The sequence below is a fragment of the Ascaphus truei genome, chromosome 1, assembly GCF_040206685.1.
Source record: "Ascaphus truei isolate aAscTru1 chromosome 1, aAscTru1.hap1, whole genome shotgun sequence".
NCBI lineage: Eukaryota > Metazoa > Chordata > Amphibia > Anura > Ascaphidae > Ascaphus > Ascaphus truei.
The window spans coordinates 210394592-210408025 of NC_134483.1; the positions used below are offsets into that span (position 1 = coordinate 210394592).

Sequence of the window (13434 nt, forward strand, 5' to 3'; positions counted from 1 at the left end):
CAGACTAAGGTCTGGTTAATCACGGTTTCACAGTTCGGGTTCCTTTGGGTGTCAGTGAACCTCCCAGGGTTCCCATATTTTGTAGTGACTCACAGTCTTACGTTTGAGAAACGCTGTCAGTGGCTCCATAAGCATTACGTCATCTATTCTTCTCTTAACCGCCTGAATGGAGGGGGGAGAGATCTTTTTCCAGGAGAACGCCACAGCGCACCTAGCCGCAGTAAGAATGGAGGAGATTAATTTTCCTACCGGGCGGTCAATTTCCTCTATTGGGCTGCCCAGGAGGTAGGTCAGTGGATCTGGGGTTATTGTGAGGCTGGTTACCTCTTGGATTAAAGTTTGGATTGAAAGCCAAAAGTTTTGGATTTTTGGGCATGACCACCAAATGTGGGCCATGTCTCCTCTCTGTCCACAGCCTCTCCAACATAGATCTGAGGCCAGGGGGTAGATTTGCTTCAATCTAACTGGGGTAAGATACCAGTGGAACATGATTTTATAGATATTCTCTTTTGTTGTGGTACAAATGGAAGTTCCTGAAGCTGTGTCCCATATGTCCTCCCAGTCTTGTCTATCTATAGTATGTCTATATTTAATTCCGGGGGGGGGGGAGGGGTGGTGGGAGGGAAGGGGAGGGGAGGGGGGGTAGGAAGGGTCTCTATGGTGCGGTAGTGGTGGCCTGCGATGATTAGGTGATACAGGTAAACTTTTGCACAAACATACATTCGGGTAACGTAAGCAGTAATTTCCCAACATGGAGGGTCAGCTATATCGAAGAAGCCCTGTGGATAAACTTTTTCAGGAGCCGTACAAATAGCATTGGCGTCACATTTAACTTTAACAATAACAAATCTAGACAATAATATACACACATCTAGCTCATTCAGTGCCTTTGTTGTGAGACTGGTTAGCTGTTATAGGAAAGCCGTTGGTGAATCTCTTAGCCGACCTCATAACAATAACTTCTGCATTTACAATTTCGCTTCTGGTAGTGCCCTTGTTGCGGGATGAGTGGGCCTCTGTGTATGAGCTTATATTTGAGCCCAACGGTGGAGGGACTGCACTGATTTCGTGTACACTTGGAGTTGAGGGTGCTTGAGAAGCGGAGGGAGGCGTAACAGTAGCTTGACGGTGCTGATGCTGTGGTGTCTATGTGGCTGCTGCTTTGTCACGATAACTGTCAGTAAGGTGGGGGGAGAAGGGGTCGGACACCCTAGTATGTTTTATGGTCGTGGGGGGTGGGGGGGAGCCCAGGTGGGCGCGGGATATGTGTGTGGGGTGTTGGGGGGGGGGGGGTGGGGAGGGGGTGGGGAAGGAGTGTGTGGGGGGGGGAAATGTGTGTGTGGGGGGGGAAGTGTGACTGTAGGGGGGGGAGTGTGCGTTTGTGGGGGGGAAGTTTGTGGGGGGGGTAGTGTGTGGGGGGTGGGAGGTTAGGGGTAGTGTGTTTTTTTTTTTTATTACTTACCCCTGCCGGGATTAAAGCCATCATCCTCCTCAAGGGCACCAGCGGATAAATCCAATAAAGGGCCCAACCATCAAAAATAAATCAATCCTAGCCCAATGGCCAAAAAAAATTAAAATCTAAAAAAAACATGAAAAATGAATCCCTCCCTGATGGCACAAAAATAAACAAAAACATACAGTAGCAAGCAGGAACAATAAATCCTATCCGGATGTAATGGATCCTTTGTTGAGCGAAGAGCTGTCTCCGGTGAGTAGTTTTCTTTGTTGATTTATAGCAGCAATACGGGTTTCATTCAAAAAAATATTACAGGATTGAAGCAGGGGGTCTTTGGAGCTCAACTATGTTAATTTAAGCCCCCGGGACCTCTGCATCCACAGATATTTACCTCCACGGTGGTGTCAATAAAAATGCCCCGGTCACGCTGGCCAATAGGAAGCCACACTGGATGACGTCACAGCTTCCTATTGGCCCACATGACATGGGATATTTAAACACCGCCATTATGTTAGGCACTCAGTGCAGAGATACCGGCACCCCCTACGAAGGTAAGTATCTCTGGAAGCAAGGGGTCCCCAGAGCTGAAATTAACACAGTTCAGCTCCGAAGACCCCCTGTTTCAATATTGTAATAAAAAATATATATTAAAAAAAATGAAACTTGTTTTTCTCCTTTAAGATGTCTTATTGCTTTTCTTCTTTCTTCTTCCAGATATCGATTCGTCGTCTTCTTCCGATCAAATGAGACATACCAGGTCTTATATAAAGCCTGTGGCGTCACATTTGGTCAGTCACATGTAATCCCCTTATTTCTGCCTGAAAATGACATCTCTGGTAAAAATTAAGCAATCACGTGGTATCTCAAGCAACCTGATTAGTTAATGTACCATGTGATTCCTTTCATTTTTTGGTGTGGTGTGAGGTCACCTTTAACGGGAAGGAATTACATGATACATCAACCAATCAGGTTGCTTGATGTACCATGTGATGCTTAATTTTTGCCCAAGATATCATTTTCAGGCAAAATGAGGGGATCACTCATGTGGCTGATCAAATGTGACGTGGCAGGCTTTATAGACCTGCCACGTTTCATTTAATCAGAAGATGACGACGAGTCAACATCTGGAAGAAGGAAAAAAAAGAGGAAAAGAAAAGCTAGAAGACATCTTTAAAACAACAAAGAAGAACTACTCATATGTTCTTCGATCAACAGAGGATCGATTGCTTCCCCTGCCTGACATTTTTTTTTGTTTATTTGAGCCATCGGGCAGGAATTATTTTTTCATGTTTTTTGGATTTTAATTTTTATTGGCTATTGGGATACAATTATTATTATTTTTTATTATTGGGCATCGACCCTTTATTGGAATTATCTACTATTGCCCCTGAGGATAAGTAGGATGGCCTTCATCCTAGCAGGGGTAAGTAATGCATTTATTTAGTGTTAGTTTTTTTTTTAATGCTTTTCTATAGGCAATATTCTTATTAGCCACATTTGGCTAATAGAGCTATTTCCCCTTACTATGGGAGTGGGGTTGTTTTGGGGGGATAGGGGGTAGGAGATGGGGGTAGTTGCCCCGAGGAGGATAGTTAGGCCTCCTGTCAGAGTGGTGAAAGGGGATAACCCCTTGGTTACTTTAGTGGTTAGTAAAGCATTGCATGGTGGCTTTACTATCCACTAATTTGACCAAGGGTGGTAGGTAATATAGTTTTATGTTTATATTAACGCATTTGTAGCCATTTTTGGTCAGCTAGTCATGAAAACACACGACTAGTTGACCTGTGGACTACTAAGAGGTTAATATGTACTGTCATGTATTTTAATTACTATTTTATCATCTTTTCCAGCTAGGTTTAGCTTATCATGCCCATGTATATAATGGCCAATATGTACATAGGAAAGACAGGGCTAACTTCACCAGGGACTAGGTGATATTTTTTTTAAATAGGCTTGAAGAAGTCAGTCTTTTGAGCTGAACCTCATTCATTTCAACTCTAGTGACCCCTGCTTCCGAGAGACACAACTCATTAGGGGCTGCCTGTATATCTCTGCAGTTTGAATGTCACGGCTTCCTATTGGCCCATGTGACCGGGTCATTGAAACAGCAGAGAGATACATGCACCCCCTACGGAGGTGTGTATCTCCAGAAAAAGAGGGATCCCAGAGATGAAATTAATGGGGTTCAGCTCCGGAGACCCCCTGCTTCAAACCTTTAAAAAAAAAAATAGAAGGATTTTGCATTTTGTCCACATTATTAACAATCTGCTCTGATTTGTTAATGCCAAATCTGTGGGCGGTTTTTGGTGGGGAAATGGATTTAAATATCCAGGATATTCCGGGGAACAAATTTGGACTGTTCCACCCATCTCTACTTACAAGACAATACCTACCAAAATAACAGTTCTCTCTCTTTGGCTGTTCCTTTTTATTTACTATATGTTTAGACAGACGTGCTTCAGTGACATTTTTGTTTCTTGCTTTCTTGCTAATACAATTCGATCTTAGTGGCCTCTCATTTCAAAAGCAAATCATGAGTTCACACAAGTACTATATTGTTTGAAGGGAATAAGAATAGAAAGGAGTTGAGTTATAATAGTAAGAGAGGTAGAAGCTTGACTCACAATTACTTGATCCTGCAAACCATCACTGAGAGCCATAACTCACCGCCCATCTGTGTTATCATTACACTGCACATAAGATGCCAAAATAGTAGACAAGGTTACAGAAATGAATTGAGGAAGTAATTTGTGAGATAATGGCTGGAATATGAGGAATTTCTGATTGCATATGTGCTACTATTGAGCGAAGATTTCTGTAAAACTTTCCAGATTTTTTGGACAGAAGTGAGGGATTAAAGAAAAAAAATACTAGAATTCATGTTGCAAGGGGCTGGCCATTTATTCTACCTGATGACTATCCGGTAGGACTGGAATTAGTCTGTTCAGTCAAACCATGATATATGTACAACTGTAAAAAACTTGCCGTTAGAAAACAGTGAATCATCAGACTCAAATGCACCGTGGACAGCAAGATATTTTAAGCTGTCACTGCTGGGTACTTAGGGTTGTGCCAATGTGGTGGAAGCTCCATTATTCTTCAAGATGAATCCAGTCCAAGAGCTATGAGCCATCATTCAGTCCCTCTCAGGGAGTGTCTGAGCTTGGCTTTAGAATCACAGTGCTACTTGCACGTACAGACGAATATTTAACCTCATCAGTAATAGAGGGGCGTGCAACAGGATGAAACAGGCAACTGATTACAATTCTCTCCAGCACTGAAAGCCTTCAAACTGATCTGTGTTTGTAACCCAAAAGAAAATCTATGCGGTACTAATAGTGCAGCGTATCCCTACAACATTTAAGCCACACTTCTCAAACGATTTATTTTTAGAGAAAATGAAACAAAGTGTTTCCAATATGAAACTACTAGCCCTGCCTGCTTTGATAGTATTTTGAAATGCATTCCCTGCTGGTCTGTGTGGTTCTTCCTCATAGTTGTGCTTTGTCTATTAGTATTTGCTTTAGAGATTCTGATGACATTATGGTCACCAAAGCCTTAGACAGGTGCAATATTGTTGTATATTGCAGCTTGTCTAGTTGTTGGCGTAATAGCGACAGTGGACAAAATATACAATTGCTCTTATGAGTTTCTAAGGAGTCAAATGTTAGATGTACAGAAAATTCCATACCTGGTCATAGCTGGCTGCATAGTGAATAAGGCTTGGGTGATCTTTTGAACAACTTAGCTCTGCAATGGCTTCTGTTTCACTCACCATCCACCGAACACACTCCAGCTGACCATTCTACATAAAAAAGGAAAAGGGAAATATTGTTCAAATCTCCAAATATCAGCACCCACCCAATAAACTATAACTTAACTTAACTTGAAGAACTGTCAGACATCAATCCATTAATTCATCCTTTTTACTGCCTCTATCCTTTCATAAATCACAACTGCCAGAAATTCATATTAAGGCATAGTTATCTGCTCTTGGGAAATTGTAAATAAATGTAATTTTTTTCTCACTTTTTGCTGGCCCACTTTCAGTGTAACAGCGATAATAAGCAGTTAGAAGCAATATATCCAATAATGTAAACAAAATCTGATGGTTTATAAAGTTTACAGAAAGCATGGTAAAGATACTGGAGTGGCAAAATATACTTAAAAAATTGAATATACTAAGTAATAAAATACATAAACATATTTTCTAAACAGATTTGAAAAAGCAAGTAAAAAAATAAAACAAAAAAAGTATATGAATTTTTGTCCACTGCTGTTCTGCCATGCAAGTATATATAATTGTATTTATATTGCGCAATGTACGCAGAGCTTTACAAAATTACAACACAAGGTACAGTGGCGGACGTCTTCAGCCTCGTGCGGCCGTTTCGGCGCGGCTTTTAAAACCGCGGGCAGATGCGGCATGTCCCAGTATTTTTAGGCGCCGCGGGTGTTTCATCGTATTAGCGCTATTAGCGCTGTCTCGCCATGAATGCGGCAAAGTGTGTGACATTCGGAAAACATCCCCGAAAAAAATCGCGGATGTAGGAGATTAAAAGGGGCCGCAACAGTAAATAAATTACAAACAATTGAAATAGGTGCAACAGGTACATTATAACATAAGGCTAAAAGAGATTGTAACAGGGGAGTTATCCCTGTTCAGGTAATGTGCCTCTAAACCAGCAGTGTGGTGGTTAACTGCTGGTAGTCCATTAACAAACACCACCTGCCTGATTAGATTGCTTAGAAAAGCCTGTCTTTTGAGACAGGAAGGGAGACTCCTTTGCTGAACTTGGAGAGCTGAACTTGGAGACAAAGCAGAGATGTTCCCTTACTCTCACAACTTGTGAGACTGACATGGGGACAGACGTCTTGAGTCTACTGTACCAGAAGAGGCTGCTTGCAAGACACAGAGGAAACTTCTAAACCTGAATGCTGACAAATCCTGAAGTAAAGGTAGCAACCAGGAACAGAGAAGATTTTCCCTCCAAACCACAAGGAACGGATCAGACTTTCATTTATAAGCCTTTTTTATATCTGTTCATTTCATAATATATGTTTGGGGCTGGAAGACATGCTTATCTAAAGGGGGTGGTGGATTGCATAGTATTTCACTAGAAATACTCCCAAGTGAATAGAAGCTTTGTTTACCCCTTGTTTGGATGGTTTCCTGATGCTAAGGAAACAGGCGCAATGAAAGCCTTATTTAATTTCACTATAACCAGACTCCCTTGCATACCTCTGTGAGCGTCCGCCTACAGAGATCCTGCCCCAAAGAGCTTCAATCTGCTGTAAGTATTAAGTTGGGAGGCTTACAGACATATTAGGAGTAAAAGTGCATTGTTAGAAGTGCAGTCAGGGAAGGGAAGGTGCATCTGGAGTTTGTGGCTTTAATGATTAATGAGGATGGCTCATAGGTTAATGAGATGTTTCAGCTGGGCTTTGAATGTGGAAAGTGAAGGTGCTTGATGAATATTGACTATAATCAAATGAGCACTGACAGAACACAGATGAATTGACTTGTCTTGTAATCTAAACATAATCAAAACACAAGTCAATATCAAAGAGGAATCGTTTTTGTATTAATATTATTATACAGTATATATCCTAATTATTGCTCCTATTCTCACAAAATGTCTTTAGATTGTAAGCTCCTCGGAACAGGGACTCCTTTTCCTAAAGGTTACTTTTATGTCTGAAGCACTTATTCCCATGACCTGTTATTTATATCTGTTATTTATTTGATTACCCCGTGTATTACTACTGTGATGCGCTATGTACATTAATGGCGCTATATAAATAAAGACATACGATACAGTTCCAAATGTTTGGTATTTGTCTGCACCATATAACCAATACAGAATTGTATATATAGCTTGGCATTCCAAATATTTAAATCACACCACCTACGGTACAAACAACTACATTTTATATGGTATGGGGGCCAATAGTGAAACTTACACTGATTCAATGCAATTGAAACGTTTCTACCATCACTCAGCAATACCCAGACATTTCAATACATCCTACTTTGTCTATAGATGATAGTGCAGGACAAAACTGTTAAAAAAGAATAAAGGGCTTAATAACCCTTTTGTGTGCCATATGACGTTGCCATTGTGTAGTACTCCTCCTCTACCATTCACACAATCAGTGACGCCACGATCACGTGATTGCCCCCAGGACTGGTCACATTATCAGGATATTTCAGAGGGACTGTGGAACTTAGGCCCTTCCAGCCCTCAAAGTATCAAAACACCAAACATTGCGTACTGGATATGAAACAACATTATAGATGTTACAAAATATGAAGAAACATAGGTCCAGATCCACAAACGCTGTTAAATCAGGGCTCATAAACTGACGTTATCTGGGAAATATGCAAATGAGACTATGCAAAGTATATTCAAATTATTTAAATTACCATATTGTTCAGGTATCTCAGGTGTGTTCACAACATATCTCTACACGTGAAGAATGTACATATTACCTGCACCCTTTATGAAGTATGCTGCTGGTAAAAGGATTGGCCTTACATATATGGAAAACAAAAGAACGGATCCTGCGCTACTATCAATTTGGGCTAAAATATACTAGTGACATGTTTACATTTAGAACCTAAGCCTGTGTGACAAAGGAGTCATTTGGTTGCATCTTTTGCTCAAAAAATAATATCCCTGAGGAAGCGAACTGAAATTTCGTGAAACGCGTAGTGTGAGCTATTGCGGTTGCCTTTGTATGGAAGCGACTGCAGGCTACCCGGGATTCACCGGAGGTGATTCCGACGATCTGCCGCTGAGCACGTGTGATGTCACCACGTGTGATGTCTTATATTTAATATTCAAGGACTCCATTTCCACAGGCTCAGTACCACAAGATTGGCGTAAAGCAGATGTAGTGCCTATATTTAAAAAGGGAGCTAGATCACACCTGGGAATTACAGACCTGTAAACCTGACTTCAATAGTAGGGAAACTACTTGAAGGTTTAATACGGGATAATATTCAGGAATACCTAATGGAAAACAAAATTATTAGTAATAGTCAGCATGGATTTATGAAGGATAGATCTTGCCAAACTAACCTTATTTGTTTCTTTGAGGAGGTAAGTAGGAATTTAGACCAGGGTAATGCAGTTGATGTGGTCTACTTAGATTTGGCAAAGGCTTTTGATACGGTTTCACACAAGAGGTTGGTGTACAAAATAAAGAAAATTGGACTCAGTAATAATATATACACCTGGATTGAAAACTGGTTAAAGGACAGACAACAGAGGGTTGTCATAAATGGAACTTTTTCAGGTTGGGCTAAAGTCGTGAGTGGAGTACCTCAAGGATCGGTACTGGGACCCCTGCTTTTTAACTTGTTTATTAATGACCTTGAGGTTGGGATCGAGAGCAAAGTCTCCATCTTTGCTGATGATACTAAATTGTGTAAGGTAATAGAATCAGAGCAGGATGTAATTTCTCTTCAGAAAGACTTGGAGAGACTGGAAACGTGGGCAGGTAAATGGCAAATGAGCTTTAATACAGATAAATGTAAGGTTATGCATTTGGGATGTAAGAATAAAAAGGTGACTTACAAATTAAATGGAGATATATTGGGGGAATCCTTGATGGAGAAGGATTTAGGAGTGCTTGTAGACAGCAGGCTTAGCAATAGTGCCCAATGTCATGCAGTAGCTGCAAAGGCAAACAAGATCTTATCTTGCATCAAACGGGCAATGGATGGAAGGGAAGTAAACATAATTATGCCCCTTTACAAAGCATTAGTAAGACCACACCTTGAATATGGAGTACAATTTTGGGCACCAATCCTAAGAAAAGACATTATGGAACTAGAGAGAGTGCAGAGAAGAGCCACCAAATTAATAAAGGGGAACGACATTCTAACTTATGAGGAGAGGCTAGCTAAATTAGATTTATTTACATTAGAAAAGAGGCATCTAAGAGGGGATATGATAACTATATACAAATATATTCAGGGAAAATACAAGGAGCTTTCAAAAGAACTATTCATCCCACGGGCAGTACAAAGGACTCAGGGCCATCCCTTAAGGTTGGAGGAAAGGAAATTTCACCAGCAACAAAGGAAAGGGTTCTTTACAGTAAGGGCAGTTAAAATGTGGAATTCATTACCCATGGAGACTGTGATGGCAGATACAATAGATTTGTTCAAAAAAAGGTTGGACATCTTTTTAGATGGGAAAGGTATACAGGGATATACCAAATAAGTAAAGATGGGAAGGATGTTGATCCAGGGATTAATCCGATTGCCAATTCTTGGAGTCAGGAAGGAATTAATTTTTCCCCTTAATGGGGTTTTTTGTTTGCCTTCCTCTGGATCAATAAGTAAGTATAGATATAGAATAAAGTATCTGTTGTCTAAATTTAGCATAGGTTGAACTTGATGGACATACGTCTTTTTTCAACCTCATCTACTATGTAACTATGTATTTAACTATGTAACCACATAAAGAGGGCAGACTCATGACGCAAACCAGGAAGCAACTACCATACCGGCTTCCGGGAGCATGCGGGCACCGTGGATGCCATGCAATATCGAAGGGAGTCCTAGACTAGGATTCTGAGGAACTACCAGTCTCGTGTACAAAGCGCAAAAGAACAGGGAACCCATGAGTGAGATTCTGAGTGTCTGTATTTTATGGGTTTTTTTATTACATTTTCATACAGTATTACACTATGTTATATTCTTTCTCATCTTCTGTACTATGGATGAACTTACCATATGATTTGTGAATTCTACTTATCTCAAGTGATACCATATGAGAAAATGTCCAAGCATTAATGTCAGTGCTTGGGTGTCTCATCTATCTTTTGCTCACTGCACAATCTTAGGGGGAGACGGAGGGATCTACACTCTTTTGTCTAAATAATTGGGAGCACTTCAGTTATGTGTGAGTGACCACTGTTTGTTACTTCATATCATCTTTATACACGGTGGTTTAGATAAGGTCAACACTTGTAGATATAAGCACTGCTTTGCAATGAATAAATATTGACGTTCATTTGGCATATCATCACTGTTTGATATTACAGTATACACTTTTTTTTATCATCTTTTTTTCACATATTGCATTGTGCACTTAAAATTGAGGAGCAGCGACAAGGAGGACTATTGTGTGCAACATTGTTAGAAAGGATTTGGACAATCCGTGAGACTTCCATGCTGCAGGAATTCTACATTGAGGTGGTTTTATACACCCTAAATCGTCACTATTTTGATTGAATATCATATTGTGTGTGTAATACTGTGGGGCTAAGCGCTATAGCTGTGTATCGTCTTGGCTAATCTTTTTAGGGACATAATACACCTCACTGTCAGTCTACACACCACCCTCCACTGAAGAGTACTGTAGATGAATGTCTATGGCTGACGGAAAGAAGAGATATGTGTAAATTATAATATTTCACACTAGGGTATTTGTGCACCAACAGTTCATCTTTATAATAAGGGAACTCTGATACTGACTTTGGCCAGCATTTCATTGCACTAAATCACAAAAGCATATGCTTAATTTATTTAACCCCTTCAGGGCACTTTCACATATTTCACAAAGTTTAACAATAAGAAATTACATATATTCAGTGTAGGTACCTGCTAAACAGAGTCTACCTTGACGAGGTTGGCAGGCTTGAAATCATGTTTTGATCAAAAGATGCAACCACATGACTCCTTTGTCACACAGACTTAAGTTCTAAATGTAAACATGTCACTAGTATATTTAGCCCAAATTGGTAGGAGCGCAGGTTCTGTTCTTTTGTTTTCCATATCTCTACATGTGATGTATAGAGAAATGTTTTGGGAGATATATGTCAATGGGTACTCTGCTAAAATAGTCTCTTTCCATCTCCATAATGTTAAGTGCCTGTGTTAACCTTCACGGATATGCAATGTTAGGGTAAACGCCTCCCTTGCATATCATTATCACTAACGTCGGTAAAAATGAACTATACGCTATTTAAATGAGTCAAATTGGGTTAACTTTACGTTATTCTCTTTTGTAAATAAGCATTATATACTGTATAAGCTACTAACAACGTTAAAGTAGGCTAACATTACATTAAATAAGAAATCTTCATGTATCTGTAGAAGACAGCCCTGTTTGCACCTACAGTTGCTTTCTGTAACATAAACACTAGTCTCAAACAACCATATACAGTACTGTATGGACGCCCATTCAATCATAAGCTTGTTATAGCCTCCTTCAGCATGTAAAACTGAGACATAAAGCATTAACATGCAGTAGCAACTTCTAATATGAGATTTTAATTTCGAGAGAATTTGTTTTTAACCACAAGATCCACTAACCACTGTAGTACGACTTCTAAAAATAGAAACCGCAAAACTGAAATAAAGAAAATGCTAAAAAAATAAAGCATGTATAACTAAATAAGAATATGAGTAACCAGAGCTAAAAAATAATGTAAAGCAATATGGGGGTTACGCATTAAACTGTGATAATGCTGACTGGGGCACTATCGCACAGAAAATCCAATTGACTTCAACAGTGGTTTCCGTACAGCAGTTGGTTCTCTCTCTGTTTAACGAAGAACCCCCTATGAACCATGTATGGATTATAGTGCCAACACAGCAAAAATCAGCTTCATTCTTCAGATCCTCAAATGCTCCCTTATATTTTTTTTTAGTAAAGGAAGCAATATCTCTGAGAATCATGCATGAGCAATAAACTCTTGACGGCAAAGTTTCCACAATACATAATATAATTTAAACCATTTGTAAATATGGGGGATAGTTTAGCATTGGCTGGTAATGCTGAAAGGCATAAGAAGTGTATTTCACTCACTGCGTGACGTTTCAGATGTATATTTGAGCTTTTTTTCCAAGTGATTACGCATTATTTATGGCTGTAAGGTGTCTTACAAATGTTCTCTTGCCTTGTTTTCCAACTGTATTTTAATCTGTGGTGAGCCAGACAGACTCCACTTTGGAAATTTGCCAAAAGAGTTAACCCCAACTTTTCTTATGACAAAAACATTTGAAAGCCTGTCGATTTAAATACACTGAGGATTATGAATCAAGCTACAAACCCAGTAAATTCTCCATCAAAATTACTTTAAAAAGCAACATTTATAATGTACATCATGATACTTTGCTTCTGCTCATATGAGCAGGTGATACATGGATTGGTTATTTGAAGCAACAGGAGTTGTTTGGGGCACATGTTATTTGTATGTCTCTTGAAATATTTGATCTCCATTTTTCAGAGATTGACTAATATTTAATATCACATAGGCATCATAAAAGTATCCTGCACAAGACTGTAGAATATTATTACACTTCTGCAGTTTAAAGGAGCAATCACACATAGACCCGTTAACCTATAAACACATATCTACAAAGGAAATTCTATGCAAAAACAACTACCATTGTGTGTCTCATTAGCATAGACTTAACGCCATGTTAACACTACCATGTGTTATGTTCCAATAACATGGCTTGCATTACTCCGGTCTTCCCCGATGGTGGCGTTACTCCCATCCAAATCCTGAAATATTGGGGTTCTTTCTCCCTCTCTCTCTCAGGAAGAAGAGGGTAAGATGGTCCGTGGTTCACAGCAACTTCAGCAGCCAACGCATGATTGTCTAAAAAAACTTTATTGATCGCTAGCAGCAAACATCAGGCAACCACTCTAACATGTTTCGTCCAGGCTATGGACTTTTTCAAAGAGTGAAAGGCGGGGTTGCAGACCTGCCTAAGACATGCAGATGAGCATACAGTTGTATTTACATTTGCATATTTGCTTTGCTGTGGAGGGTTTTTGTCACTTTTTTTACTCACCATAACTTAACTCTGTGTATATATATATATATATATATAGCAACTGTAAATATTACTGTATGTTCATTTGCATGTCTTAGACAGGTCTGCAAACCTGTCTTTCCCCATTGTCACCCAGCATACAGCACTTCCACTGCAGCAAGGGATTCTGGGA

At 39.7% G+C, this 13434-nt stretch overlaps 1 protein-coding gene across 3 annotated transcripts in view; it reads right to left on the bottom strand.

The window, feature by feature from the left end:
* Nucleotides 1–13434, bottom strand: part of SNCAIP (synuclein alpha interacting protein) — a 283312-nt gene that overhangs the window by 26472 nt on the left and 243406 nt on the right. For all 3 annotated transcript variants that reach the window (XM_075600985.1, XM_075600966.1, XM_075600976.1), the window contains one exon: nucleotides 5148–5261. In XM_075600985.1, coding sequence (XP_075457100.1) covers nucleotides 5148–5261 — 114 coding nt within the window. The remainder of the gene's footprint in view (nucleotides 1–5147; nucleotides 5262–13434) is intronic.